Here is a 27,994-nt window from a genome sequence, read left to right as displayed (position 1 = left end):
AAATGCCTAAAAAATTCTCAAGGTTTGATTTTTAGATTTTCCTTTTAAAATAAGTTCAAAATATTTTTCGAGATTTTATCAATGCACCTTTTCATCACTTTTCAAGAGAAATTAACCATACCAGGGATTTGGGAAAATAAACTTCAGCAACTGGATTTCTCTGCGACTTGGTCCAAGCCCAGTAATAAAAGCCGATTGCACCCGTCCCGCCCTTATATCTATTCAAAAAAGCCCCATCATCTCTCGGTAAAAGCAAACGGTGATGGAAGGGAGGGAAGCTCATATTTGGAGTTTACAGAGATCGAGACCACCACTGACTCGATCGATAACTGGGTTATCTTCCATGTCACTAGAAGCGTTATAGGTTTTTGTTCTCTATATGCATCAGAAAATCCCTTCTTAAGTTGCTTCTCTCTTCGAATTCCCCTAATTCTAAGTTTTCTTCCTTTCAACTCCTGATCAGGTTATTCTAAAATAATTTTTAGGCCCGTCATTAATCTCTGCGTTTTGTTTTGAATTTTCGAAATTAATCTGTTAATATGAAAGCATTTGTTAGGGAAAAAATGGAAAGTATTGGTGAAAAGAATCGAATTAGAAAATGCTCTACAATATCTTCGTTACACGATGATACAGGATTTAGCAGGATATTAGTCTTGAATTTGATACCTTGCAAACAGAATATAAAGAGCTGGTATGTTATTTGCTACATAAATCTGATTCTGGACATTGTTTTATTATTTTTATTATTCTTTGAAGCCTAAAAATTTTTACTTATAGGAGATGGCAATTACGCAAACTTAATTGAAGTTATCCGTTAGACGAGATCACCTTAGCAGAATGAGAGAGGTGAAGTGTGGGATTAGGAGACTGGAGAAATTGGTGAACACGGGGGGTGGGCTCGAGAGCGTGTTGCCACTCATAATTAGTGAGGTTTTTTGCTTTGAGGAAGTAATTTTAGTGCTTGGAGCTAGTCCAATACAGCCCCAGCATGTACATGAATCGTGTTTTTTGCGTGGAAATGTTGTCGCAGGCGATGATGGTGGTTTCACTAAAAGCAAAGTTGCAGAAGGGCTTCAAGAAAGGTTTTGTGAGAGTGTGTGTTTTGTTTGTGGTCTCATAAAGGCAAATTCGAAAATATTTGATAATGGTTTATACTTTAAATGTCTTTCAACAGGCTGCTCGTGCCTTGATCTCAAAGGGTGCTGGATCAAGTTCCTATCCGGGTAGCTGGTAAAGCTTATCCTGTCATTATCAGCTAATCTGCTGGAAGTCAACACTGATGTTTTCTGTGTTTGTTCTTTTCTGTAGGTCCTACTAAATTGTTTCTGTTGGTGAAAGCTCCAGCTTCTTTCAATTTGCCTCTGCATTTTCTTCCAAAACGTGACTTCAGATACTGTAAAAAGGCGTGGATTGGGCTACACAAATAGCAAAATAGATTTACTCTTAGTTGCATGTCTTACATTCTATGATATCAAAGATCACTTTAAGAAACAATCACTAACGCAACCATAACAACATCAAGCATCCTACTTAGCTCAGAAATGTAAATCCACCTTTTTTAACCTTTGAATTGGCTAATAATGTTTTGATCTTTGCTCTACGCTTAGAGAAAATCATGTTAATGTAGCAATGAATTTCATACAATTACATTAATTTTGGCTGCATTCTGTTTATTGAATGCATGCGCCATCCTGACCTTGACAGTTCTCAAGCACATCTTTTCTTCAACTGTTGAGCATCATTGTATGAAGTTCTGTAGCCATTCATGTGTGTCTTTCTACATTACGTACAATATCCTGCAAGTTCTCTATCTGAAGCCTTGAGGACGCATTCGTAAACAAAAAAAAAATCTTCTTGACATTTTTGGATTAATCAAAATGCAGTATAGCTGAGATCATAATATCAGTGCTTCTCATCCGTTGTATTGGTGGGAGCACTATTGTATTCATACTCTGACTCCTCTATATTACGAGCAGCATGCATCAACATCAAATTATTGTTTTATTTGATTACTTTCTTGTTTTTTTAGCAGATTGTGCCTTCCAGACTGCTGTTTTGATATAATTAATAGTTTTTGAATTATCTGACCTTGTGAGCTTCAAGTTTAGTAGATGATTGAAATGTGTTTGACTCTGATGGTGAGAACACATAGCAGTTGAATAACTTGAAGAGCAGAAAATGAAATTCAATAATGCGTGAACCACCCCAAAATGAACAGTGTGAAGGTTTCGTCTTGTCAGCTTCATGGTCAGAAATGAGGAAGGAGTGGGAATTATAGTCCAGGATCATTTGGTCTGTGTGCCTTTTGCGATTCCAATAAAAAAAGGGATTTTTTTCTATAACAATGTGTAATAATGGTTCAAGTTTTATAATCTAGAAGCTGGGGCGAATTGACGCAGTTTGTGTCGCTGGCTTCTTGACGCCATATGAGATTTTATGAGACAAGATTTCAACATCACAAAGTGACATGAATTTCTCTTGCAGGTTTCAATGTCGCCATGTAGTCAAGGGCCTCGCATCCAAGATCCTAACTGAAGAATGAGTCTCTTCATCATTGTAAAGAGCAGCTTTTCTTGTGCCGCCTCTGATCATGCTTCACTTTAACTACGATGTACCTATGCAGCATTGCTTGTAAGTAACTGACCTATTTATTCACCAGCCTTGACTCTAAGGTCGATTATTTCTATAGATATATTTATCAATATATGTCTGGTAGTTTCCTTTGATATTTTTATCCTACTAGAAAGCTGCATGTTAGCTTTATACTGTTTTCTTGACCTTTTTGTTTACTAGATCTTCTACATTTACCAGGTGATCAAATCATAGCATGCTCCTGTAATACCCACTAACAACTTGCATCATGTTATTTGAAAAAAACAATTCAAAATTAAACCCTGAATCAACTATCCTATTAAATGTTTTACCAATATGCAAGCTATAAAAACTGTCTCATGCCGATGAAGTTTTGGAATTGGGATAAACAATAAAGGAGATAGAGTGCTGTTATTGTTATTATTTAATTTACATTGTACATGATATTTAACTGCACAACATAACGAGAGCTCTTGCTTTGATGCACTGTGGTATGGCAGCCCCTTTGGGAATTAGTAAGTCCACTCTTCGGGAAGAAATGTCTCTGGCGACGAATTCTCGTTATTTGATACAACACTACATTGTGTTGATACATCCTTGCTATTTTTATTCTTGAAAGATTTGCAGTCTCTGCCTTTCGATTTATTCTTGGCATCTGGCAATAAGACAATTATCGGCAACAAATCTATCATAAAGCCAAAAGGATACATGTACAAGATAAGGACCAAAAGTGAATAAGCCTAACCTTGCCGGCGTGTTATGTGCAAGCCTATTTCATGCACGTTGAGATTAAGAGCTTGAACAACCCGTGCAGGAAGGAGAACACGAGCGCAAGCTGCACAATCATGAAAGACTCCAGATCAGTACTGATATTTCCAGTGCCTCTTCATTTTAGCAGGATATTTTGGTTTACATGTAAGCTCAGTTTATCTTGCCTGCCTGCCTTGTTATTTCCATTATTTATTTATTTATTTTTTAGTGGTTCAGTTAACTTCACTGTTAAAAATGATTGTGAAAAGTACCCGCATGCACGTGGACATGGTTGTCTTGTGGATCAGACACTTGCATCATTCTAACGAAGATTCAATAAGATGCCGTACCTGGCTTCTTCCTGGATTGCATGTTGGTGCCCGCCCCTTGTGGAAGAAAAACTCCAGTCCCAGATGATTTTTTACCAGAATCTAGGAAAACAGCCTGCATTCCAGGCCCCCCTGATGCCCAGTTAGTGGCGTATTTTGTTCGGCAATTCGGTCCTGGGCTGGGTTTTGTGCGCTGATATCACATAAGCACATTGGTGAGAAACTTTCACTACCGAGTCTAAAAAAAGAAAAACAATTTGTAATTTATCATCTCTCTAGTACTTCTATTATTTAGCAACATTAGTTTCTGATTCAAAACTTCGATAGCGAACGGAAAGAAAGAACTGCAGCGAAATCACTCAAAATATTCCCCCGGTAATCCTTGCAAGTATTTCATAAGAATTGGTGCAACAAAATTATTTAGGCCTTCTATGTGCTGGATATTTTATGTTATACTATCATTAGTACTCGTTTGGTATTTATACGCTACTCCATTGCAAATTAAAGTGTTTTATGATTAATATATTCTTCTCTTTTTTGGCTTTATTTGGCATTATTATGGTATAACAGTGATTTAAAAAAAAATTAATTTTTTTTAGTTTTGAATTAAAAATTTTGGATGTTTTTGGATTGTTTTTATATGGTTTGATAATTATTTAAAAATTATTTTTTTAATATATTTCTAAACAAAAAATATTTTGAAAAGTAATCTTTAATATGCTATTAAATACACATTTAATGGTTAGAAATTGTTTTTATATGGTTTGATAATTATTTAAAAATTATTTTTTTAATATATTTCTAAACAAAAAATATTTTGAAAAGTAATCTTTAATATGCTATTAAATACACATTTAATGGTTAGAAATTGTTTTTATATGGTTTGATAATTATTTAAAAATTATTTTTTTAATATATTTCTAAACAAAAAATATTTTGAAAAGTAATCTTTAATATGCTATTAAATACACATTTAATGGTTAGAAATTGTTTTTATATGGTTTGATAATTATTTAAAAATTATTTTTTTAATATATTTCTAAACAAAAAATATTTTGAAAAGTAATCTTTAATATGCTATTAAATACACATTTAATGGTTAGAAATTGTTTTTATATGGTTTGATAATTATTTAAAAATTATTTTTTTAATATATTTCTAAACAAAAAATATTTTGAAAAGTAATCTTTAATATGCTATTAAATACACATTTAATGGTTAGAAATTGTTTTTATATGGTTTGATAATTATTTAAAAATTATTTTTTTAATATATTTCTAAACAAAAAATATTTTGAAAAGTAATCTTTAATATGCTATTAAATACACATTTAATGGTTAGAAATTGTTTTTATATGGTTTGATAATTATTTAAAAATTATTTTTTTAATATATTTCTAAACAAAAAATATTTTGAAAAGTAATCTTTAATATGCTATTAAATACACATTTAATGGTTAGAAATTGTTTTTATATGGTTTGATAATTATTTAAAAATTATTTTTTTAATATATTTCTAAACAAAAAATATTTTGAAAAGTAATCTTTAATATGCTATTAAATACACATTTAATGGTTAGAAATTGTTTTTATATGGTTTGATAATTATTTAAAAATTATTTTTTTAATATATTTCTAAACAAAAAATATTTTGAAAAGTAATCTTTAATATGCTATTAAATACACATTTAATGGTTAGAAATTGTTTTTATATGGTTTGATAATTATTTAAAAATTATTTTTTTAATATATTTCTAAACAAAAAATATTTTGAAAAGTAATCTTTAATATGCTATTAAATACACATTTAATGGTTAGAAATTGTTTTTATATGGTTTGATAATTATTTAAAAATTATTTTTTTAATATATTTCTAAACAAAAAATATTTTGAAAAGTAATCTTTAATATGCTATTAAATACACATTTAATGGTTAGAAATTGTTTTTATATGGTTTGATAATTATTTAAAAATTATTTTTTTAATATATTTCTAAACAAAAAATATTTTGAAAAGTAATCTTTAATATGCTATTAAATACACATTTAATGGTTAGAAATTGTTTTTATATGGTTTGATAATTATTTAAAAATTATTTTTTTAATATATTTCTAAACAAAAAATATTTTGAAAAGTAATCTTTAATATGCTATTAAATACACATTTAATGGTTAGAAATTGTTTTTATATGGTTTGATAATTATTTAAAAATTATTTTTTTAATATATTTCTAAACAAAAAATATTTTGAAAAGTAATCTTTAATATGCTATTAAATACACATTTAATGGTTAGAAATTGTTTTTATATGGTTTGATAATTATTTAAAAATTATTTTTTTAATATATTTCTAAACAAAAAATATTTTGAAAAGTAATCTTTAATATGCTATTAAATACACATTTAATGGTTAGAAATTGTTTTTATATGGTTTGATAATTATTTAAAAATTATTTTTTTAATATATTTCTAAACAAAAAATATTTTGAAAAGTAATCTTTAATATGCTATTAAATACACATTTAATGGTTAGAAATTGTTTTTATATGGTTTGATAATTATTTAAAAATTATTTTTTTAATATATTTCTAAACAAAAAATATTTTGAAAAGTAATCTTTAATATGCTATTAAATACACATTTAATGGTTAGAAATTGTTTTTATATGGTTTGATAATTATTTAAAAATTATTTTTTTAATATATTTCTAAACAAAAAATATTTTGAAAAGTAATCTTTAATATGCTATTAAATACACATTTAATGGTTAGAAATTGTTTTTATATGGTTTGATAATTATTTAAAAATTATTTTTTTAATATATTTCTAAACAAAAAATATTTTGAAAAGTAATCTTTAATATGCTATTAAATACACATTTAATGGTTAGAAATTGTTTTTATATGGTTTGATAATTATTTAAAAATTATTTTTTTAATATATTTCTAAACAAAAAATATTTTGAAAAGTAATCTTTAATATGCTATTAAATACACATTTAATGGTTAGAAATTGTTTTTATATGGTTTGATAATTATTTAAAAATTATTTTTTTAATATATTTCTAAACAAAAAATATTTTGAAAAGTAATCTTTAATATGCTATTAAATACACATTTAATGGTTAGAAATTGTTTTTATATGGTTTGATAATTATTTAAAAATTATTTTTTTAATATATTTCTAAACAAAAAATATTTTGAAAAGTAATCTTTAATATGCTATTAAATACACATTTAATGGTTAGAAATTGTTTTTATATGGTTTGATAATTATTTAAAAATTATTTTTTTAATATATTTCTAAACAAAAAATATTTTGAAAAGTAATCTTTAATATGCTATTAAATACACATTTAATGGTTAGAAATTGTTTTTATATGGTTTGATAATTATTTAAAAATTATTTTTTTAATATATTTCTAAACAAAAAATATTTTGAAAAGTAATCTTTAATATGCTATTAAATACACATTTAATGGTTAGAAATTGTTTTTATATGGTTTGATAATTATTTAAAAATTATTTTTTTAATATATTTCTAAACAAAAAATATTTTGAAAAGTAATCTTTAATATGCTATTAAATACACATTTAATGGTTAGAAATTGTTTTTATATGGTTTGATAATTATTTAAAAATTATTTTTTTAATATATTTCTAAACAAAAAATATTTTGAAAAGTAATCTTTAATATGCTATTAAATACACATTTAATGGTTAGAAATTGTTTTTATATGGTTTGATAATTATTTAAAAATTATTTTTTTAATATATTTCTAAACAAAAAATATTTTGAAAAGTAATCTTTAATATGCTATTAAATACACATTTAATGGTTAGAAATTGTTTTTATATGGTTTGATAATTATTTAAAAATTATTTTTTTAATATATTTCTAAACAAAAAATATTTTGAAAAGTAATCTTTAATATGCTATTAAATACACATTTAATGGTTAGAAATTGTTTTTATATGGTTTGATAATTATTTAAAAATTATTTTTTTAATATATTTCTAAACAAAAAATATTTTGAAAAGTAATCTTTAATATGCTATTAAATACACATTTAATGGTTAGAAATTGTTTTTATATGGTTTGATAATTAAACAAAATACTTTGCCTAATAACTTAATTTGCGGGGGTTATTTGGAAATATATTAATTGTTATTTTTTAAAGTATTTTATATTTTAAAAAAAATTATTTTTAATATTAAACTATCAAAATGATTAAAAATACTTAAAAAATGTAAATTTAAAAAAATTCTTTTAAAATACAAAAATAAATCTGTATTTCATGTATCACTACTGCCTAACCCTTTTCTTCATCCAACTCTTAAAGAGACCGTCCACTTTAATAATATGTTTTTCTTCTATTAGAGTTCTAATTAAGGTAGAACGAGTGGCAAATCCTTATATCGCACGAGCTTGACAAAAATTGCTGTGTAGATTTACTGCATCAATTATTGCATAGACCTCGTCCAACTAACAAAAGATAAGATGCCTGGGTAAAAAAATATTAAACCCTAGCTCTTTGATCATCTTCTAATATATAGACCCTTACGTTTTTTTATATAGCCCCTTACGTTTTTTTTTTTAATGTGTTTTATAAATGGGTTGGTAGAATTCAAAATGGAATCATGCAAGCTTTTACTTTTAATATTATTATTATTATTATTATTAACTGAGGCTTCCGAGCTAGTTTATAGTTAGTACAACTAATTTTTAGATTTATTAAATACTCTAATTTTTAGATTCATTAAATACTTTATAAACCCAATAAATAAACAAAACAGATATATAAAAAAATATCAAATCCAAATACAGAAAAAAAAAAAAGAAGTCCTTTCACCTCAAGTGCATTTTTACTTTTGATATTATTTAACTATACAGTTGCTGTCTTCTTCTTCTTTTTTCAAGAAGAGCGTATTAATTGATTAGGAATGAAAACGGCTTGATCGAAGACTCCCTTACTTATTGCTGCGTTAAATTACTTGTTCTGAAATCCCGTTCCTCATTTCAAATTTGGGTCAAAGATGAAATCCATTTCCTTTACAGAATAGATTCCTTTTATGTATCTGATTTATGTGTAAATTTCACAACTTTGAATGCCCAACAGTCCGGGAATGATTGTTTCTGTGGTTTAACTTTTTAAAGTATTTTTAAACTTTGATATATTTTTTAATAGTTTTAATATATTACTATTGAAAAATAAAAAAAAATATTTTTAATTAAAAATCAACCTCCATGATATCACTAAACACATACTTAGTCAGTTTATTAGTTTAGCGAGTCTCGAGACAAAAGTTTTTCATGGAAACTTATATATATTGCATAAAAGAAAAGGAAACTAATTTGTTTTTCTAAGAATTTTAAAAAACAGAATAGATTACTTATCCTAGTTAATTACTAGTATTTAGTTTTGAGATATTCGTTGAAGGGTATTAATTTGAGTTATTAAACAGATTAAGATGTGGATTGTAGGTTGAATTGGATTTGGTTAACCCCTTTTTTGTCTATTAATTAAATATTGTTCCAATTATTCATAACGCATATGGCAAAGCTCATTTGCACCATAATCACTAATCATATATATATATATAACATGTTAATATTAAAGTCATAATTTTGATTTTGGATGAAGTGATTGCTGATTATACCCACCAAATCTCCATACGTGGTACTGGTAGCTAAACACTAAATTAATTAATAGCTAATTTGGTGGTATCATTTGAACAGGTTACGTGGTGACGATCGATCTTATCCCAAATGTAGTAGCCCTGCATGTTGCAGCTGGTGGCTCTGTTCTTCTTAACAAACACACCAACCCCCGAAAATCCAGCATCTTCAAATGTTTGTTTGTTTGGTTCAGGAAGGAGTGGTCGACCGAGGAATGCAAGAAGTGTCGAAAGAAGAGATGATATTGAGCACCCCCTTAATTTTTTTAAGGTTTAATTTGACTTGTAAGATTTGGATGGGTATTTTTTGAGATTTTGGTTGTGCTTCACTGTATTTTTAATTTAGAAATATATTAAAATAATATTTTTATATTTTTAAAAATTATTTTTAATATCAGTATATTAAAACGATCTAAAAATATAAAAAAATTATTTTTTAATAAAATTAAATTAAAATTTTGAAAACATGTGTTAGACCATATTTCAAAACAATCCCGTAATTATATGGTATTCTACTTAATTCGAGAAGCCAATATGGATCAGTGGTAATCTACATGTTGGTGAACCACTTGTTCTTCTCAAGTAGTACGTAATTGGCTGATGTCTTTGACAAAACTTTATTTCTTCCGATGACTAATATTTTCCTCATGGCCAAAATTGCCTTTCTATCTCGCAATCCTGACTGTTTCTTTTATTTATTTATGTTTTCAGTTGACGGAGATATAATTAGAAGTCAAAACCCATTATCGCCTTCTCGACGGAGGGAGTGGGTGGACTGAAATGTCCAAAATTAAACATATTATCTTATTATCTGGTTAAGCTACCTCTGCTACTCTCAGCATAGCATTGAGCATTGCATAAAAAATGTATTTTCTCATGCACACACACAGAGACACACTGGCAGCTATATTTTCGGAAGAGAATGATGACATCATATTAGGATATTGCCTTAACTACTGAACGAATGTTTCAATCATCCAACCCTCTGCTGTGATCGATGCACGTTGTTTTTGGTAAGCTAAACTGGAACTAATCCACTTCAGGTAGGTGTTAGTGTTCAGCTCTCTCGTGTCTTTTTAGTCTTGCACTGGATCATTGTTACACGTTATATAATGAATTAACTGAATTATTTTTAAACGTACAAAACGTATTTGAGCATCTCTTAGCAGAATTTTTTAACCATAAATTCAAAATTAATATATATGAGATGAGATTTTAAAAAAAATATCGAGATTATAATATATTGAGTGATATTTTTTAAAAAAAATATTAAAATTAAAATATATTAAATCGATTCAAGTAAATTCGTCACTCGAGTAATGGGACCATTATAATTTTATAAAAAAATAAATTAAAATAAATTATGAAGTTTTATTTCTAATCAACTTAATGTTAAATAAAAAAATTAAAAAGAAAAATTAAAAAGAAAAAAAAGGCATGAGTGAACCAGTCAAAAATACAGTTCGAGTCATGCATAACATTAGGTTTAATATTTTTTTGAATTTTTTTAATTTATACAACAATAAAAATAGATGTTCATAAAATTAAATATATATCAAATGTTGAGACGTTTGTCCGAGACCGCTATAATCATACAAAAATTAAATTGAAACAAATCATGAATTCTAATTTAAAATCTATAATTAAAACAATTTTATAAACTATATCTAGTAATATTAGAAAGCCATTAAAAATAAAAATAAAATACATGAGTGAAAAGTTGTTGATTTCTAAAAATGATATTTTTTTAACACACATGCATATGTAAAAGTGTAACAATACAGTTTTTTGAAACGAATCTAATACTATTTCAAATCCAATAAAAACAAAATAAAATCCAAATAACATTTAAAAATATAAAAGCAAGAAGTTATTAATTTTAAAAATTAATTTCTACATACTCATATTTTTGTTAAAATAAAAAAGTGTAAGTTTACGAAATGAAACTAACATGATTGTAAAGTCAATAAAAAAAATATGATAAAAAATTGAGTGATAGCATTATGCATGCAAGATCCTATAATTGAAAAAAAAAAAAAAAACAAACAAGGTAGGTTGTGGCTTACCTGAGAAGTGGTTTTAGATTATTTAGGAGTTACGATGATGGCTATTGGTGGTTTTTGTGGTGGAGACGGTGGTGGTGTCAATGATGGAAAGGTTTTTGTTGGTTTTCTCTCTCTAATTTCAAGTTTCTCTTGTTTTCTTCTCTTTTTTCTTTATCTTTTATTTGTCTCTCCCTCTCTTATCTACTAGTTCAAAATTACTATTTTTTTTTATCTTAAAACTTTATTATTTCTTTTATCTTGCCATTTCTTCCTTTGTATTTTGTCTCTCTAACTCGAGTCCTTTTGGTTCTGGCCTTTCTATTTATAGACAAAGATAGAGGTCTCAAAATCCTTATAGGTGGAATGATCATGTCCCTTGATTTTTTTGAATCAATCTCAACTATCATTATAGTTATAATCTTTAGCCAAACATGTTAAAATTGATCTCTTTGCACTGTTTTTTCAACGAATTTAAAGGGTTAGAGCTAGCACATGTTTTTTTGGTTAAAAATGGATGAATATCTAAGGGAGGAGAATAATGTGTTGTTTGGATAGTGGGAAGAAAAGGAAATTCATGCCTTTTTTAATCATGCATGCATGAGGGAGAAGAGGGTTGTTTAACCAATGTCAAAATGATGTTGTTTTAACTTAGTTTTTAAAAAAACAATACCATTTAGTTAAAAGGATTTTTTTTCTTTTCAAAATGATCCTCTAAGTTTTCCTCTTTTTCCATTTTGGTTATTGTCTTTTTTATTTTTTTTATTTTCTGTCAATTTTAACCTTTTTCTCAAGACTTCTTTCAATTTCATCCCTTACTAATTAAAAAAAGTCCCTACATGTTTAATTTTGATATTTTTCAAAACAATCAGTAGCTTTCTAATTTTTATTTTTCAGTCAATTTCACTCCTTTTCTCTTAATTTCTTCATAATTTCATTTCTAATGTAGTTTTCTTATCTCTTAACTTTCTTGTCTCTTTCAATTTGATCATTGGCTTTCCACTATTAAATTTGTAGACAATTTCAACCATTTTTTTCCCATTTCTTCACAATTTCACCCATTAATTGCAATTTTTTTTCCTTTATGTGTTTTTTTTCCTTCTCAACAATATATTTTTTTAATATTGTCTAGGAAATTGAGCAGGCAACATTTTTTTTGGATGAAAACTTTTGTTTTTGAGGAGGAATAAAAATTAATTTATGACCACAGTCATTTATTTACAATACTTATAGTACAAAGTTGATGAAAAATATTTTTTATAGGTTTTGTTTTATAAGCTTGTAAAGAAATAGTGCTTATAAAAAAAATAAAAAAAAATCAACCAAGTCAAGGAGTAACCAGTATTTAAAAAAAAATCAAATTAAAAACAACTAATTTCAACATAAAATTTAAATAGATTATATTTAGAGATAATCAATCTCAATATAACATGGTTAAATCAAAAATAAATAATTTTATTAGATCAAATCGAGAGGTGACTACTTATAAGATTTTGATCAAATTGATAGATAATTAATTTTATAAAAATTTTAATTTGATGAAAGCAATTAACCTCCTAAAATTTAAATTAAAAGGTGACCAGCCTTGTGAGATTTTCAATTTGGTCAAATGACCTACATTGTAAAATTTTAAAATCTTGATGAATTTGAGAGACCACAACCTAGTAAATTTGAAAGACTAGGATTGCAAATTGCACGTTTGCAACATACAAAGATAACGTATAATCGCAAGGAAGAGCATTCTTCAAGAAACGCCCCGCTCAGACAAATTCTTCATCAAAGCCTCCGCTCTGAAGATCAATTTAATCCGTACATAACCACGAGAAGAGCTGGGCATGTTTGATGGCCCCTCATTTTATCAGGAACACCTTCAAAGAACTTCTCTGCACTATTTATACCTCGAATTTTCGCAATTAACAAGGTAAAAGCTTTATATCATGCTGTTTTGTCATCCATTCACGTATCTACTGCATAATTAACAAACAGACATAACTTATTCAAACAAATAGTTTTACATCATGTTTGTCTTTATATTTTAAAAATATTTTTAAAAAATTTAATTTTTTTATTTTTTTATTTCAAATTAATATTTTTTTAGTATTTTTAAATTATTTTAATATATTAATATTAAAAATTAATTTTTTTTAGTTTTGAATTAAAAATTTTGGATGTTTTTGGATTGTTTTTATATGGTTTGATAATTATTTAAAAATTATTTTTTTAATATATTTCTAAACAAAAAATATTTTGAAAAGTAATCTTTAATATGCTATTAAATACACATTTAATGGTTAGAAATTGTTTTTATATGGTTTGATAATTATTTAAAAATTATTTTTTTAATATATTTCTAAACAAAAAATATTTTGAAAAGTAATCTTTAATATGCTATTAAATACACATTTAATGGTTAGAAATTATTTAAGGGAGTATTTTTCTAAATACATGATTAATTATTCTAATTTCTAAAAAAAAAAGACTTGTAAATATATGATCCAACGTATATATTAATCGAAATGGAAATTATTGCTTTGAGAAAACTTTCTCCATAATGGTAACAATTTGAAAGGGTTCCAATCCATTAAGAAAAGGCAAACTGCAGCCCGGCACCTGGAAAGCTTTACTCAACATATCCCATATTCTCAACCTCATCTCACAATTGACCATAAAATATTATCTATATCTATCCCGTGTGCAAAAGAAATCTTTTTACCGTGGTTTTTTTAAAATATTTTATTTTAGAAATATGTTAAAATAATATTATTTTATTTTTTTAAATTCATTTTAACATAAACCATCCAAAGAAGTAAAAGAAAATAATTTAAAATAAAAAAATCAAATATTTTAAAAAATACTACTGGACAGGAAAACCAAACACTGCATTACATGTGGCGACAAGAGGCTATTGGCATTATTGTCACTTCAACTCTCAGCTTTCGCACAGCGTTTCACTTGCAAGCGAGGGGCAGGAGGTGTGGTTAGTTTTTTTGAAAAATTATTTTTTTTTTTATAAAAAATATATATTTTTTATTTTAAAAAAATATATTTAAAAAAATAATACCTTAAAAAAAAACTAACCACACCTAACACCCAAACATTCTCTCCCGTGCCCTACTTTAATTTGGTCTTAATAGTATGTCCCATCTCTGCTCTAGTTTGCATGCATGCGTACAAGAACTGATACATCATCATCAACATTATGTCTCCATTCCATCCAATCGCTCCACCTTATATTCCTTTCTTCTCCTCTTTTTTCTTTTCGCTTTTTATTGTAATTGCTTGTTTTTTTACAGAAAAATATATTCCAGTCACTGTTAGATCAGTTGAAAAAATAATTTTTTTTTAAAAAAATAAATCTTTTTAGTTTTAAATTAAATTTTTTAGATGTTTTTAGATTGTTTCGATATGGTTTGATAATTAATTAAAAATTATTTTTTAATGTATTTTTAAATAAAAAATATTTTAAAAAACAAATAAATATTTAATGGTTAAAAATTATTTAAAGGCGTGTTTTTCTAAACACATGATCAATTATTCAAATTTCTGAAAGAAAAAAGACTTGTAAACATATGATCCAACGTATATAGTAAAGGAATGCAACTCCATCCGTAGGATCGAAATGGATATTATTGCTTTGAGAAAACTTTCTCCATGTCACCTATGGTAACAATTTAAAAGGGTTCCAATCCATTAGCAAAGGCAAACTGCAGCCCAGCACCTGGAAAGTTTTATTCAACATATCCCATATTCTCAACCTCATCTCACAATTGCCCACAAAATACTATCTATATTTATCCCGTGAGCAAAAGAAATCTTTTTACCGTGGTTTTTTTAAAATATTTTATTTTTAGAAATATGTTAAAATAATATTATTTTATTTTTTAAAATTTATTTTAACATAAACCATCCAAAGAAGTAAAAGAAAATAATTTAAAATAAAAAAATCAAATATTTTAAAAAATACTACTGGACAGGAAAACCAAACACTGCATTACATGTGGCGACAAGAGGCTATTGGCATTGTTGTCACTTGAACTCTCAGCTTTCGTACAGCGTTTCACTTGCAAGCAAGGACTTCAAGTCCTGCACCCAACTTTAACTTTGTCTTCGTGGCATGTCCCATCTCTGCTCTAGTTTGCATGCATGCGTACAAGAACTGATACATCATCATCAACTTTATGGCTACATTCCATCTAATCTCTCCACCTTACATTCCTTTCTTCTTCTCTTTTTCCTTTTCGCTTTTTATTGTAATTGCTTATTTATTTTTTTGACAGAAAATATATTCCAGTCACTATTAGACCAGTTAAAAAATAATTCTTATTTGAAAATTAATTTTTATATAAAAAATTATTAAAATATAAATTACTTTTTAATATTTAACAATATGATGAGAAATAAATTAAAAAATATTTTTCAATGTTTGATTGTCATATTAAATAAGATAAAAGATTAATTATTAATATTTTTTAAGTTTATTAAAATAATAAAAAATAAATCTTACAAATTAAAAACTTGAATGATAATAAAATTAAAAATAATAATTTTATAAATTATCTCAAATAAAATAAATAATAATAAAAATTAAATTTAATAGATAAAAAAATTGAAAGATGATAAAATTAAAAATATTATAATTTTATAAATTATTTCAAATAAAATAAATAATAATCAAATAATAATCAAATGTAATAAATAAAAAATTTCAATTAAAAAAAATAGTAATAGAAAAATAAATAACTATTACATAAAAATAAGGGTAAAATTTGATGTAAGAATCAAAATTTTAGGAATGAAATTAAAAAAAATTAAAATAAAATATATAGCAATAAAAAATTTAGAGATCAAATTTGATATAATCAACAAATAATAAAATATTTTTAATTTTTTTACAATTTATAAGAAGTATATTCCATTTAAAATAAAAAAATATATTTTCTTAAAAACTAAACTATTTTTTATTAATTAATTTTTTTAATAATAAATAAATACAAAAAAATTTAAAAAATAATTTTTAAAAAACCACTTCCCAACAAATAAACATTAATTTAATAACTTTTTTTTAATGTTATTATATTTGTCTCGTATTATAACCAAAACTGCATATATCTCCTCTCTTTTTTCTCAGTCTATTTCATAATTTCCTTATATTTCATGTTTCTTAAAAGTAAAACGTCATGTTTTCTAATCACTACTGTTCAAATTGTAAAACATGGTATTTTAGATGCACAAATTATGATATTTCATAAAAATATTTCAGACTATATTATTCTAAGAATACATAATGTTTTATTTCATAAAAATATTTAAAATGTGTTATTTGACTAATTTTTATATATAAAAAAACAGTGTTAATAAACGAAAATATCAAAAAAAAAAAAGAGTTCTGGAAGAAGTTGAAGCTACAGTAAAGCAGGGTGTTGTACCTGTGGATGCTGGTCTAGAGGCAACCTAGGAAGACTGCGATATTGGTGGTGGTGATGCTGTTGGTGCCTCACATAATCCTAAAATAAAACCTGGCTCTGAGATTTTCAAAACTAGAACCAAAAGGGACCAAAAAGACAGACAAAGAAATAAAACCAGAAGCACTACAACTTGCGATTCAGTGGCGTGTTTTTCGATTGGAAGGTTTATCAATAAAAAAATATCTATATATATATATATATATATATATATGCATATACTGTGATATACCTTGGAGTCCCATAAAGCCTCGTGATCTAGAACAATATGAGAAGGTAGCCATGGAATTGCTTCTCCCAACACAACTTCTCCATCTTCAATACCAGCCATTGAAAGCAGAAGGTTTGACAGATAGGGAGAGGGAAGCAAAGGGAGGCTTCAGGCTTTGGCTTGGCTTGTCATTTCAGTTTCTTTCTTGTTCTGGAGCGGAGAGGAGGAGGCTTTTAAGCTCCATCTTCTCACCTGCAACACAACTAAATTATCACGTGGTAAGACTAGAGGACATGGTAAAAAAGAAGAAGAAAAATGATATATTGTGGGACCTCTTGACTAGATATTAATCACTCTCCTCTTCAACGCTTGCAGAACATCTTCCAAGGGATTTTCACGAAACGAAGACGTTTTCCACTCGCTGTAAAGGGTACTGTTCCTGTAAGCGTCTGGTTTGCGTCTTTCAATTGCTTTATCTGATATTTAAGCAGAAAACCACGTCGCTTTCTAAACATTTATCGTATTTGCCTGGGACTCTGCGGTATCAATTTACTAATCCGGCCACCTAGAGCTGCTTCTTATTGCTCGTCATTAAACAAAATACTTTCCCTGATAACTTAATTGGCGGGGGTTATTTGGAAATATATTAATTTTTATTTTTTAAATATTTTATATTTTTTAAAAATTATTTTTAATATTAACCTATCAAAATGATTAAAAATATAAAAAAAATCAATTTAAAAAAAAATCTTTTAAAATACAAAAATAAACCTGCGTTACTACCTGACCCTTTTCTTCATTCAACTCTTAAAGAGACCGTCCACTTTAATAATATGTTTTTCTTCTATTAGAGTTCTAATTAAGGTAGAACGAGTGGCAAATCCTTATATCGCACGAGCTTGACAAAAATTGCTGTGTAGATTTACTGCATCAATTATTGCATAGACCTCGTCCAACTAACAAAAGATAAGATGCCTGGGTAAAAAAATATTAAACCCTAGCTCTTTGATCATCTTCTAATACATAGACCCCTACGCTTTTCTTTTTTTCTTTTATGTGTTTTATAAATGGGTTGGTAGAATTCAAAATGGAACAATGCAAGCTTTTACTTTTAATATTATTATTATTATTATTATTAATTGAGACGTTCGAGCTAGTTTATAGGTAGTATAATTAATTTTTAGATTCATTAAATATTCTAATTTTTAGATTTATTAAATATTTTACAAGCCTAATAAATAAATAAAACATAATGAAAATGACAGATATAAAAAAAAATCAAATCCAAATACAGAAAAAAAAAAAAGAAGTCCTTTCCCTGCAGGCAACACCTCAAGTGCATTTTTACTTTTGATATTATTTAACCATACAGTTGCTGTCTTCTTCTTCTTTTTTCAAGAAGAGCGTATTAATTGATTAGGAATGAATAGATTCCTTTTATGTATCTGATATATTTGTAAATTTCATAACTTTGAATGCCCAACAGTCCGGGAATGATTGTTCCTGTGGTTTAACTTTTAAAAGTATTTTTATTAAAAAGAATATTAAATTGATATATTTTTTAATATTTTTAATATATTAATATTAAAAAATAAAATAAAAATATTTTTAATTAAAAATCAACCTCCATGATATCACTAAACACATACCTAGTCAGTTTATTAGTTTAGCGAGTCTCGTGACAAAAGTTTTTCATGGAAACTTATATATATTGTATAAAAGAAAAGGAAACTAATTTTGTTTCTAAGAATTTTAAAAAACAGAATAGAGTACTTATCCTAGTTAATTACTAGTATTTAGTTTTGAGATATATGTTGAAGGGTATTAATTTGAGTTATTAAACAGATTAAGATGTGGATTGTAGGTTGCATTGGATTTGGTTAACCCTTTTTTTGTCTGCTAATTAAATATTGTTCCAATTATTCATAACGCAGATGGCAAAGCTCATTTGCACCATAATCACTAATCATATATATATATATATATATATATATAACATGTTAATATTAAAGTCATAATTTTGGTTTTGGATAAAGTGATTGCTGATTACACCCACCAAATCTCCATACGTGGTACAGGTAGCTAAACACTAAATTAATTAATAGCTAATTTGGTGATATCAATTGAACAGGTTACGTGGTGACGATCGATCTTATCCCAAATGTAGTAGCCCTGCATGTTGCAGCTGGTGGCTCTGTTCTTCTTAACAAACACACCAACCCCCGAAAATTAATCCAGCATCTTCAAATGTCTGTTTGTTTGGTTCAGGAAGGAGTGGTCGACCGAGGAATGCAAGAAGTGTACGTAACGCCCCACCCCCCCCCCCCCCCCCACGCCTTTTTTTAAGGTTTAATTTGACTTGTAAGAATTGGATTTCCAGATTTTTTAAAAAAATTTATTTGTAGTTTAAAATGTTTTTAATCTAGAAATGTTTCAAAATAATATTTTTATATTTTTAAAAATTATTTTTAATATCAGCACATTAAAACAACCTAAAAATATTTAAAAAATAATTTTTAATAAAATTAAATTAAAATTTTAAAAACATGAGTTAGACTATATTTCAAAACAATCCCGTAATAATATGGTATTCTACTTAATTCGAGAAGCCAATATGGATCAGTGGTAATCTACATGTTGGTGAACCACTTGTTCTTCTCAAGTAGTACGTAGTTGTCTGATGTCTTTAACAAAACTTTATTTCTTCCGATGACTAATATTTTCCTCATGGCCAAAATTGCCTTTCTATCTCGCAATCCTGACTGTTTCTTTTATTTATTTATGTTTTCAGTTGACGGAGATATAATTAGAAGTCAAAACCCATTATCGCCTTCTCGACGGAGGGAGTGGGTGGACTGAAATGTCCAAAATTAAACATATTATCTTATTATCTGGTTAAGCTACCTCTGCTACTTTCAGCATATCCAACTTAGCATTGAGCATTGCATAAAAAATGTATTTTCTCATGCGCACACACAGAGACACGCTGGCAGCTATATTTTCGGAGGAGAATGATGACATCATATTAGGATATTGCCGTAACTACTGAACGAATGTTTCAATCATCCACCCTCCTGCGATGATCGATGCACGTTGTTTTTGGTAAGCTAAACCGGAACTAATCCACTTCAAGTAGGTATTACTGTTCAGCTCTCTCGTGTCCTTTTAGTCATGTACTAGATCATTGTTTGACGCTATATAATAAATTAATTGAATTATTTTTAAACGTACAAAACGTATTTGAGCATCTCTTAGCAGAATTTTTTAACCATAAATTCAAAATTAATATATATGAGATGAGATTTTAAAAAAAATATTGAGATTGTGATATATGAAGTGATATTTTAAAAAAAAATATTAAAAGTAAAATATATTAAATCGGTTCAAGTAAATTCGTGACTCAAGTAATGGGATTATTATAATTTTATAAAAAAATAAATTAAAATAAATTATAAAGTTTTATTCTTAATCAATTTTATATTAAATAAAAAAATTAAAAAAATATTAAAAAAAAAATATGAGTGAACCAGTCAAACCTATAATTCGAGTTATACATAACATTAGATTTAATATTTTTTTTCAATTTTTTTAATTTATACAATAACAAAAATAGATGTTCATAAAATTAAACACCTATCAAATGTTGAGACATTTGTCCGAGACTATTATAATTATATAAAAATTAAATTAAAATAAATTATAAATTTTAATTTAAAATCTACAAATAAAATAATTTTATGAACTATATCTAACAATATTAGAAAGCCATTAAAAATAAAAATAAAATACATGAGTGAAAAGTTGTTGATTTCTAAAAATGATATTTTTTTAACACACATGCATATGTAAAAGTGTAACAATACAGTTTTTTGAAACGAATCTAATACTATTTCAAATCCAATAAAAACAAAATAAAATCCAAATAACATTTAAAAATATAAGAGCAAGAAGTTATTAATTTTGAAAATTAATTTCTACATACTTATATTTTTGTTAGAATAAAAAAGTGTAAGTTTACAAAATGAAACTATCATGACTGTAAAGTCAATAAAAAAAATATGAATAAAAAATTGAGTGATAGGATTATGCATGCAAGATCCTAGAATTGAAAAAAATAAATAAACAAGGTAGGTTGTGGCTTACCTGAGGGGTGGTTTTAGATTATTTAGGGGTTACGATGATGGCTATTGAGGGCTTTTGTGGTGGAGATGGTGGTAGTGTCAATGATGGAAAGGTTTTTGGTGGTTTTCTCTCTTTAATTTCAAGTTTCTCTTGTTTTTTGTTTATCTTTTATTTGTCTCTTCCTCTTCTATCTACTAGTTCAAAATTACTATTTTCTTTTATCTTAAAACTTTATTATTTCTTTTATCTTGCCATTTTTTTTTTGTATTTTGTTTCTCTAACTCCAGTCCTCGTGGTTCTTGCCTTTCTATTTATAGACAAAAATAGAGGTCTCAAAACCCTTATAGGTGGAATAATCATGTCCCTTGATTTTTTTTGGATCAATCTCAATCATCATCATAATTGTAACCTTTAGCTAAACATGTTAAAATTGATCTATTTAAACTGTTTTTTCAATAAATTTAAAGGGTCAGAGCACATGTTTTTTTGGTTAAAAATGGATGAATATCTAAGGGAGGAAAATAATGTGTTGTTTGGATAGGGGGAAGAGAGAAATGAGTGCCTAAAAGCAAGCTAAAAGCCATGCAAAACAAAGGAAATTCATGCCTTTTTTAATCATGCATTCACGAGGGAGAAGAGGGTTGTTTAATCAATGTCAAAATGTTGTTGTTTTAACTTAGTTTTTTAAAAAACAATGCCATTTAGTTAAAAGGATTTTTTTTTCTTTTTGAATTGATCCTCTAAATTTTCCTTTATTTCCATTTTGGTCATTGTCTTTTTTTATTTTCTGTCAATTTCGACCTTTTTCTCAAGACTTCTTTCAATCTCATCCCTTACTAATTAAAAAAAAGTCCCTACATGTTTAATTTTGACATTTTTCAAAACAATAAGTAGCTTTTTGATTTTTATTTTTCAGTCAATTTCACTCCTTTTCTCTTAATTTCTTCATAATTTCATTTCTAATGTAGTTTTCTTATCTCTTAACTTTCTTGTCTCTTTCAATTTGATCATTGGCTTTCCACTATTAAATTTGTAGACAATTTCAACCATTTTTTTCCCATTTCTTCACAATTTCACCCATTAATTGCAATTTTTTTTCTTTATGTTTTTTTCCTTTTCTTTTTCAACAACATATTTTTTTAACATTGTCTAGGAAATTGAGCTGGCAACATTTTTTTTGAATGAAAACTTTTGTTTTCGAGGAGGAATAAAAATTAATTTATAACCGCAGTCATTTATTTACAATACTTATAGTACAAAGTTAATAAAAAATATTTTTCATAGGTTTTGTTTCATAAGCTTGTAAAAAAATAGTATTTATAAAAAAATAAATAAAAATTAACCAAGTCAAAAAGTGACCGGTATTTAAAATAAAAGATCAAATTGAAAGCAACTAATCTCAACATAAAATTTAAATAGGTTATATTGAGAGATAATCAATCTCAGCATAAAATTTAAATTGGGTTAAATAAAAAATGAATAACTTCATTAGATCAAATCGAGAGACGACTAACCTGTAAAATTTTAGTAAAATTGATAAATAATTAATTTTATAAAATTTTTAATTTGATCAAATTAAAAGTAATTAACCTTCTAAAATTTAAATTAAAAGGTTACCAACCTTGTGAGATTTTGAATTTGATCAAATGACCTACATTATAAAATTTTAAAATCTTGATGAATTTGAGAGACCACAACCTAGTAAATTTGAAAGACTAGGATTGCAAATTGCACGTTTGCAACATACAAAGATAACGTATAATCGCAAGGAAGAGCATTCTTCAAGAAACGCCCCGCTCAGACAAATTCTTCATCAAAGCCTCCGCTCTGAAGATCAATTTAATCCGTACATAACCACGAGAAGAGCTGGGCATGTTTGATGGCCCCTCATTTTATCAGGAACACCTTCAAAGAACTTCTCTGCACTATTTATACCTCGAATTTTCGCAATTAACAAGGTAAAAGCTTTATATCATGCTGTTTTGTCATCCATTCACGTATCTGCTGCATATTTAACAAACAGACATAACTTATTCAAATAAATAGTTTTACGTTATGTTTGTTTTTATATTTTAAAAATATTTTTAAAAAATTTAATTTTTTTATTTTTTATTTCAAATTAATATTTTTTAATTTTTTTAATATATTAATATTAAAAATAATTTTTTTAAAAAAAATATTGTTTTAACATATTTATAAATAAAAATTATTTTAAAAAACAGATACATTCATACTTCCAGACAAGAAAAAAACTTGAAAGGGATGTGGGCAATCTGATTCTGACCTCGAGTGCATGCCTGTAACGCTTCAGGTTACAGAGCTCTCTAACAATCCGATGGGGCTCGTACTTTCTGACACTGTGCCCCTCTTCTTTCCATTTCATTTTTGCTATTACTGCACTCCGTTTTCCATACACCAAACTAAACAGCCTTCTTCCTTGAGTGCCCCCGCCTCCACTCTCTTCCCCTTCTCCTCCGCTTACAACCTTCTCCGCCACTGATGCATACGAGAACTGCCGCGTGGCAGCTGCAACAGCTCCCCGTAAGTACCTCCCCTACATTTCCGAGAGCAACCCGAGATTTTACACTGGGTTGGATATAAAAACAAAATACACGGGCGCTGATCTGATTCGATTGATTGGGCCTAAACAACAAGCACAAGAAGACAAAGCGAGTCCTGATTTTAACGGACGCGCGAGATAACTTTGAATTCTCAAATGCCTAGAATAATAGAAAGTTATAGTGATGAAATAAACTTATTCCATAAACTTTATATTTTAAATTATTTTTTAAAGAAAAATAAACCTTTTATTTAATTCTTTATCACTCTATTAAGCTTTTTTAAAATCACATATTTTCAAAATGCGTATTGTATTTTTAAAATATTATTTGTAATCAAAATTAATGAAAGAATTTAGTTTTAGTTAAAAATAATTAAATAAAAAAATTTCAATTTAAATCAAAATTTTAAAAAGTTTTGGTCATTTTAAATCTTTAGCTAGAGGATTTTTTTTATATCAATACAATATATATTAAAATTATTAAAGAAATATTAAAAAATACATCAACTTAAAACATTTTTTGAAGACAAATTAATTTTGAGAAAACATTTAAAAATGAAAGCTACCTCCTCCCAGTCGACCAATGTCCAAGCATAAAATGAATTTTTTAAAAAAGAATAGTGAATATAAATTACAATTTCTCAGATCTTATTACTCTTTTCTTTATTGATTTTTCCCCCCGATTCCCTCGTTTTCCATTGGCTCTCTCTATTGTTTTTTATTCTTAAAATGATTCAAAGCCAGGCGAAATTCTGCGGCCACCGGCGGGAAGACAGGCGTTAGAGTTTTAGTCGTCGGAGACTGTGCAACGGAAAAATCGAGTTTGATTGCGGCAGCATCCACCGAATCTTTCCAGGAAAACGTATCCACTCGCCTTCCCGCTGATTTCATCACCGATCGCGTTCCTATCACTATCATCGACACTTCTGCTAGGTAAGCATTTATGTTAAAGCTCGAAGAGTAGAGGAAAGCTAACTGAAGAATTGAAGCAAGCTGAAATGATCATATTAACTTACGCGTGTGATTTTCCGTTGACGCTAACTCGTTTGAGTAGTTTTTGGCTCGAAGAATTTCGTCGATTATAGGCATTTTCTTTCTTTTTTACAATCTTGAAAATTTGATGTAGTGATATGTGTGAGTATGCATATATACAGTTGATTTCCTATGAATTTCCGTCACGCGCGCGCGCACATATATTTGCTACCTGCGTTTGAATTGGAAGCAAGGATTTCTTATTATCATTCTCCAATCTGCTTCTTTTGAAGTTTCCTAGGATCTTGCAAATTGCTCTATAGGGGTTTCTTCTGTTTATATAGTGCCTTTTGTAATTGTGTTTTTCACTTCTATATTTCAGTCCTTGGGGTGAGGCTGCTTACAAGGATGCTGCAGAGAGAACCACAATGGGAAATTTGACTCTCGATGGGTTTCTTTCGAGGTTTGCTCTGCTACTATTTCTTTAGTTGTTGCTGATTCTTGGTGGCTTCATCACATTCCAACATGTTATACCATGTGACAACAGCATTTTCTGGACCACCTTAAACAATTTACTTTCTTGCATACGTCCTGTTTCTATTTCTTTTTTTTTTTTTGATTTACGTGGGGTGTTCGGGCCAGCTTGCACGCATCACGACTAATCCCCACGGCCCACTGAATACCCTGCAAACCCAGTAGGCATGTAAGGCACCGTGGGGGTGACAGGCGTGCACGTCAGGACTCGAACCCAAGTGCAGTGGAAGGAGACAAGCCCTTTCCACCGCTAGGCCAAGCACTGGTTTGCTCCTGTTTCTATTTCTTTTACTGTTTGGTGGTGGTGAAGATACTGTGCGCTGAGACATAAAAAATAAGGCTTCTGAAAAGACCTAAACATAGACTGATTATGGATATGTTTGGGGGCTCACACAAGATGATACTAAATGAATCCATAGTGATGATGTTCTAATAACTTGGTAGAAAAACTAGGTGCCAATATTCTGTGGAAGTTGTGTAGTGCTTATTCAAAAGAAGCTGTTATCTTGGCTATTTTATTATGATGAAAGCTTTGCTGGTGTTTCTCCAATTTGTCTGGGAGAAGTAGGCGTATCTTTTTATGTTGCATCAGAGTTGTTTTGTTATAATTTTTCACCACCTTCATTGATTCCTTGAAAAAAAAATCGATCCATGTGTTACTGTCTCTCTCTTTCTGCATCTTTTTTCTCTTCTTTCTCATTTGTGTGTTTTTAGAAAATAACATCCTCACTTCGCTACAAAATGGAAGACTTATTATAAATACTTGTCTGCATCCATTTTATACCTGGTAACTTTAAATTATGTTATTTTTAATCTTGTTGAGCTATCTGTCAAATTTATTCTGGATCCACGAGCTAGTTGTTTAATTTGCTAGGACATGGAGGAAATCCTGCTTCAGCACCTTATGTTACTCGAAGAGAGCTGTTGATCGGAAGAAGCAACAAATAGAAAGAAATGTTTTCCGCTGCTTAGTTTTTGGACCTAAAAATTCTGGAAAGTCTGCACTTTTGAATTCATTCTTAGGAAGGTATTTTCTTGAACCTATTGTCGTAGCCATTATAGCAATATGCTCTGGATAGTTTAATCTGTTACTTCCCTGAGTCATCATAGGAGAATCTAGTTCTGTTTCCAGGTTTTCATTTTTCAGTTCTGCTTTTCACTAAGCAATAGTAATTTTCTGCTGCCAATTCCAACGACAGGCCATTCTCTGAAAATCATGATTTGACAGCCGCTGAGCATTTTGCATGAATGTGGTTGACTAGCTTGGGGTACGTACAGTAGCTGCTCTGTTGGGTGGTAGTTCTATAGAATATCTTTCTAAACAGGCTCCTTTTCAAAACTCAAATGCAAATTATTTTTCAGCTCCTTTTCAAAACTCGAATGCGAATTATTTTTCAATGTGTTTATATCATCTGATATCAAGGAGGATGTGCTGGGTCATCTTCATCAAGGTGTCTTAGACTTGAGCTGTATGGTCCTCTTTTTCATGCAGGTGTCCTTGCAGAGGGATAAGGAGACACATATTTTGCGAGAGATACCTGAAGATAGTGACAAAATTGCAATCCAATAAAGAATCTCTGCTATCCTTTGATGTTGCTGTGTTTGTTTGTGACAGTTAAGTTTGACTGATGATATTTAGCAAGTTTGACTTCCTTGTACATATTGGTAGTCAAGTAGCCTGTCGATGATCTCATTTATCACCATATATTATGTCTGTCACAATTATATGGACTTCGATTGGTGCTGCTATCTTCGTTTTACCAAATTCTTTAACTTTTGCCTCTGAGCCTGCCCGTGCACATACCTTCTAAGTGTATGAATGGTGTTCAATTTTTCTTTTAAGGATTAGAAATATACTATTGGAAATAGTTTCTCCTTTTGTACTTGTTAAATAAATAGATATAATGGCATGACAAATGATTCCTATTTCCAGTTCGGATCAATATTCATGGAAAAGGTCAAGTGAACTTCTTGTAGAGGTTGCTAGGCACGGAGAGGAAAGTGATCACGAGGTGCCTAGTCTCATTGTTGCTGCAAAGGATGCCTTGGATCCGTATCCAATGAGTGTGCAAAATTCAGTGAGGGTATACTTTTTGTCATTGAAACCTCATCTTTTGCACACTCAATTTCTGAAATTTGATACCACAAATAAAATTTTGTATCTTCGGGCACATATTGCCCATCCCTTTTATCATTTTTAAGATATGCTTGTGGTGATAACTTCCAATTCATCTTCAGGTTTGCCAAGAGTTAGGATTTTAAGCGCAGCTGAATGGGATTTGAACATTCCTGAAACTGTAGCTGGGAGGAGACGCAAGCAGTTCCGCTGGCTTCTCAACCACTCCCTTCTGCTCATGTCAGGTTTTGCCTCCCACTCCCACCGGAAAAAAAATCTCACTACACGGATGCATGAACACCGATGACACTAATTTCATGGTTTACATGTCTGCGTGAATTATCTCAACTGTTTTAGTATGTTTTAAATTTGCAGTGGTCGTAGCTTTTGCTGTTGTTGGAATGACAGCTCCGCGTGCCTACAATCCTTTCAATCACATTGCAACCAATCCCCTTATAATTCATGTTCTGATTTTTTCCTATTTATAGCTTTGGCGAGCCACAAGCATTTTCCCGTTTGCTAGGCTCTGTTGAAGTCCTACCGATTATGGAGCCTGTCACCTTCGGTCCGATCACCTATTGAATATAAATTGAATCCAAAAGCTCGAAAATCAGCTCGTTCATGCGCA

At 28.4% G+C, this 27,994-nt stretch overlaps 2 protein-coding genes, 1 long non-coding RNA gene and 1 pseudogene across 3 annotated transcripts; 3 read left to right on the top strand and 1 right to left on the bottom strand.

The window, feature by feature from the left end:
* Window positions 1–5: 5 nt before the first annotated feature.
* LOC105126974 (uncharacterized) lies at window positions 6–3,181 on the top strand. Its single transcript, XM_011028034.1, is given in 7 exon segments — window positions 6–366; window positions 368–400; window positions 808–1,172; window positions 1,174–1,223; window positions 1,309–2,292; window positions 2,485–2,631; window positions 3,093–3,181. Coding segments are annotated over 5 exon segments (852 nt in total). The 5' UTR covers window positions 6–81; the 3' UTR covers window positions 1,428–2,292; window positions 2,485–2,631; window positions 3,093–3,181.
* Window positions 2,975–17,521, bottom strand: LOC105126865 (uncharacterized). Its single transcript, XM_011027880.1, has 6 exons — window positions 17,395–17,521; window positions 17,084–17,314; window positions 16,816–16,893; window positions 3,693–3,864; window positions 3,338–3,427; window positions 2,975–3,247 (listed from the first exon to the last, which is right to left on the bottom strand). The coding sequence occupies exons 2-6, from the start codon at window positions 17,180–17,182 to the stop codon at window positions 3,105–3,107; spliced, it is 582 nt and encodes a 193-aa protein (XP_011026182.1). The 5' UTR covers window positions 17,183–17,314; window positions 17,395–17,521; the 3' UTR covers window positions 2,975–3,104.
* Window positions 3,427–3,704, top strand: LOC105126864 (uncharacterized). Its single transcript, XR_842506.1, has 2 exons — window positions 3,427–3,507; window positions 3,580–3,704. It is a non-coding gene; the product is annotated as an uncharacterized LOC105126864 (long non-coding RNA).
* Window positions 17,522–24,345: 6,824 nt separating the features above from the next.
* On the top strand, window positions 24,346–27,994 carry LOC105126863 (mitochondrial Rho GTPase 2-like; annotated as a pseudogene).

Source organism: Populus euphratica, unplaced genomic scaffold, assembly GCF_000495115.2.
Source record: "Populus euphratica unplaced genomic scaffold, PopEup_1.0 scaffold30.1, whole genome shotgun sequence".
NCBI classification, from domain to species: domain Eukaryota; kingdom Viridiplantae; phylum Streptophyta; class Magnoliopsida; order Malpighiales; family Salicaceae; genus Populus; species Populus euphratica.
Note: the sequence above shows the minus strand (reverse complement) of the source record. Positions and strands in the feature narration are given on the sequence as shown.

What these genes read in the sequence shown, in the direction of transcription:
- LOC105126865 (XM_011027880.1), bottom strand. Translation starts at nt 17,182, where the DNA reads ATGGCTGGTATTGAAGATGGAGAAGTTGTGTTGGGAGAAGCAATTCCA. An exon ending in CTCTAGACCAGCATCCACAG is followed by an intron (nt 3,865 to 16,815) that starts GTACAACACCCT and finishes ATGTGATATCAG; the next exon opens with CGCACAAAACCCAGCCCAGG. An exon ending in GCACATAACACGCCGGCAAG is followed by an intron (nt 3,248 to 3,337) that starts GTTAGGCTTATT and finishes TCTTATTGCCAG; the next exon opens with ATGCCAAGAATAAATCGAAA.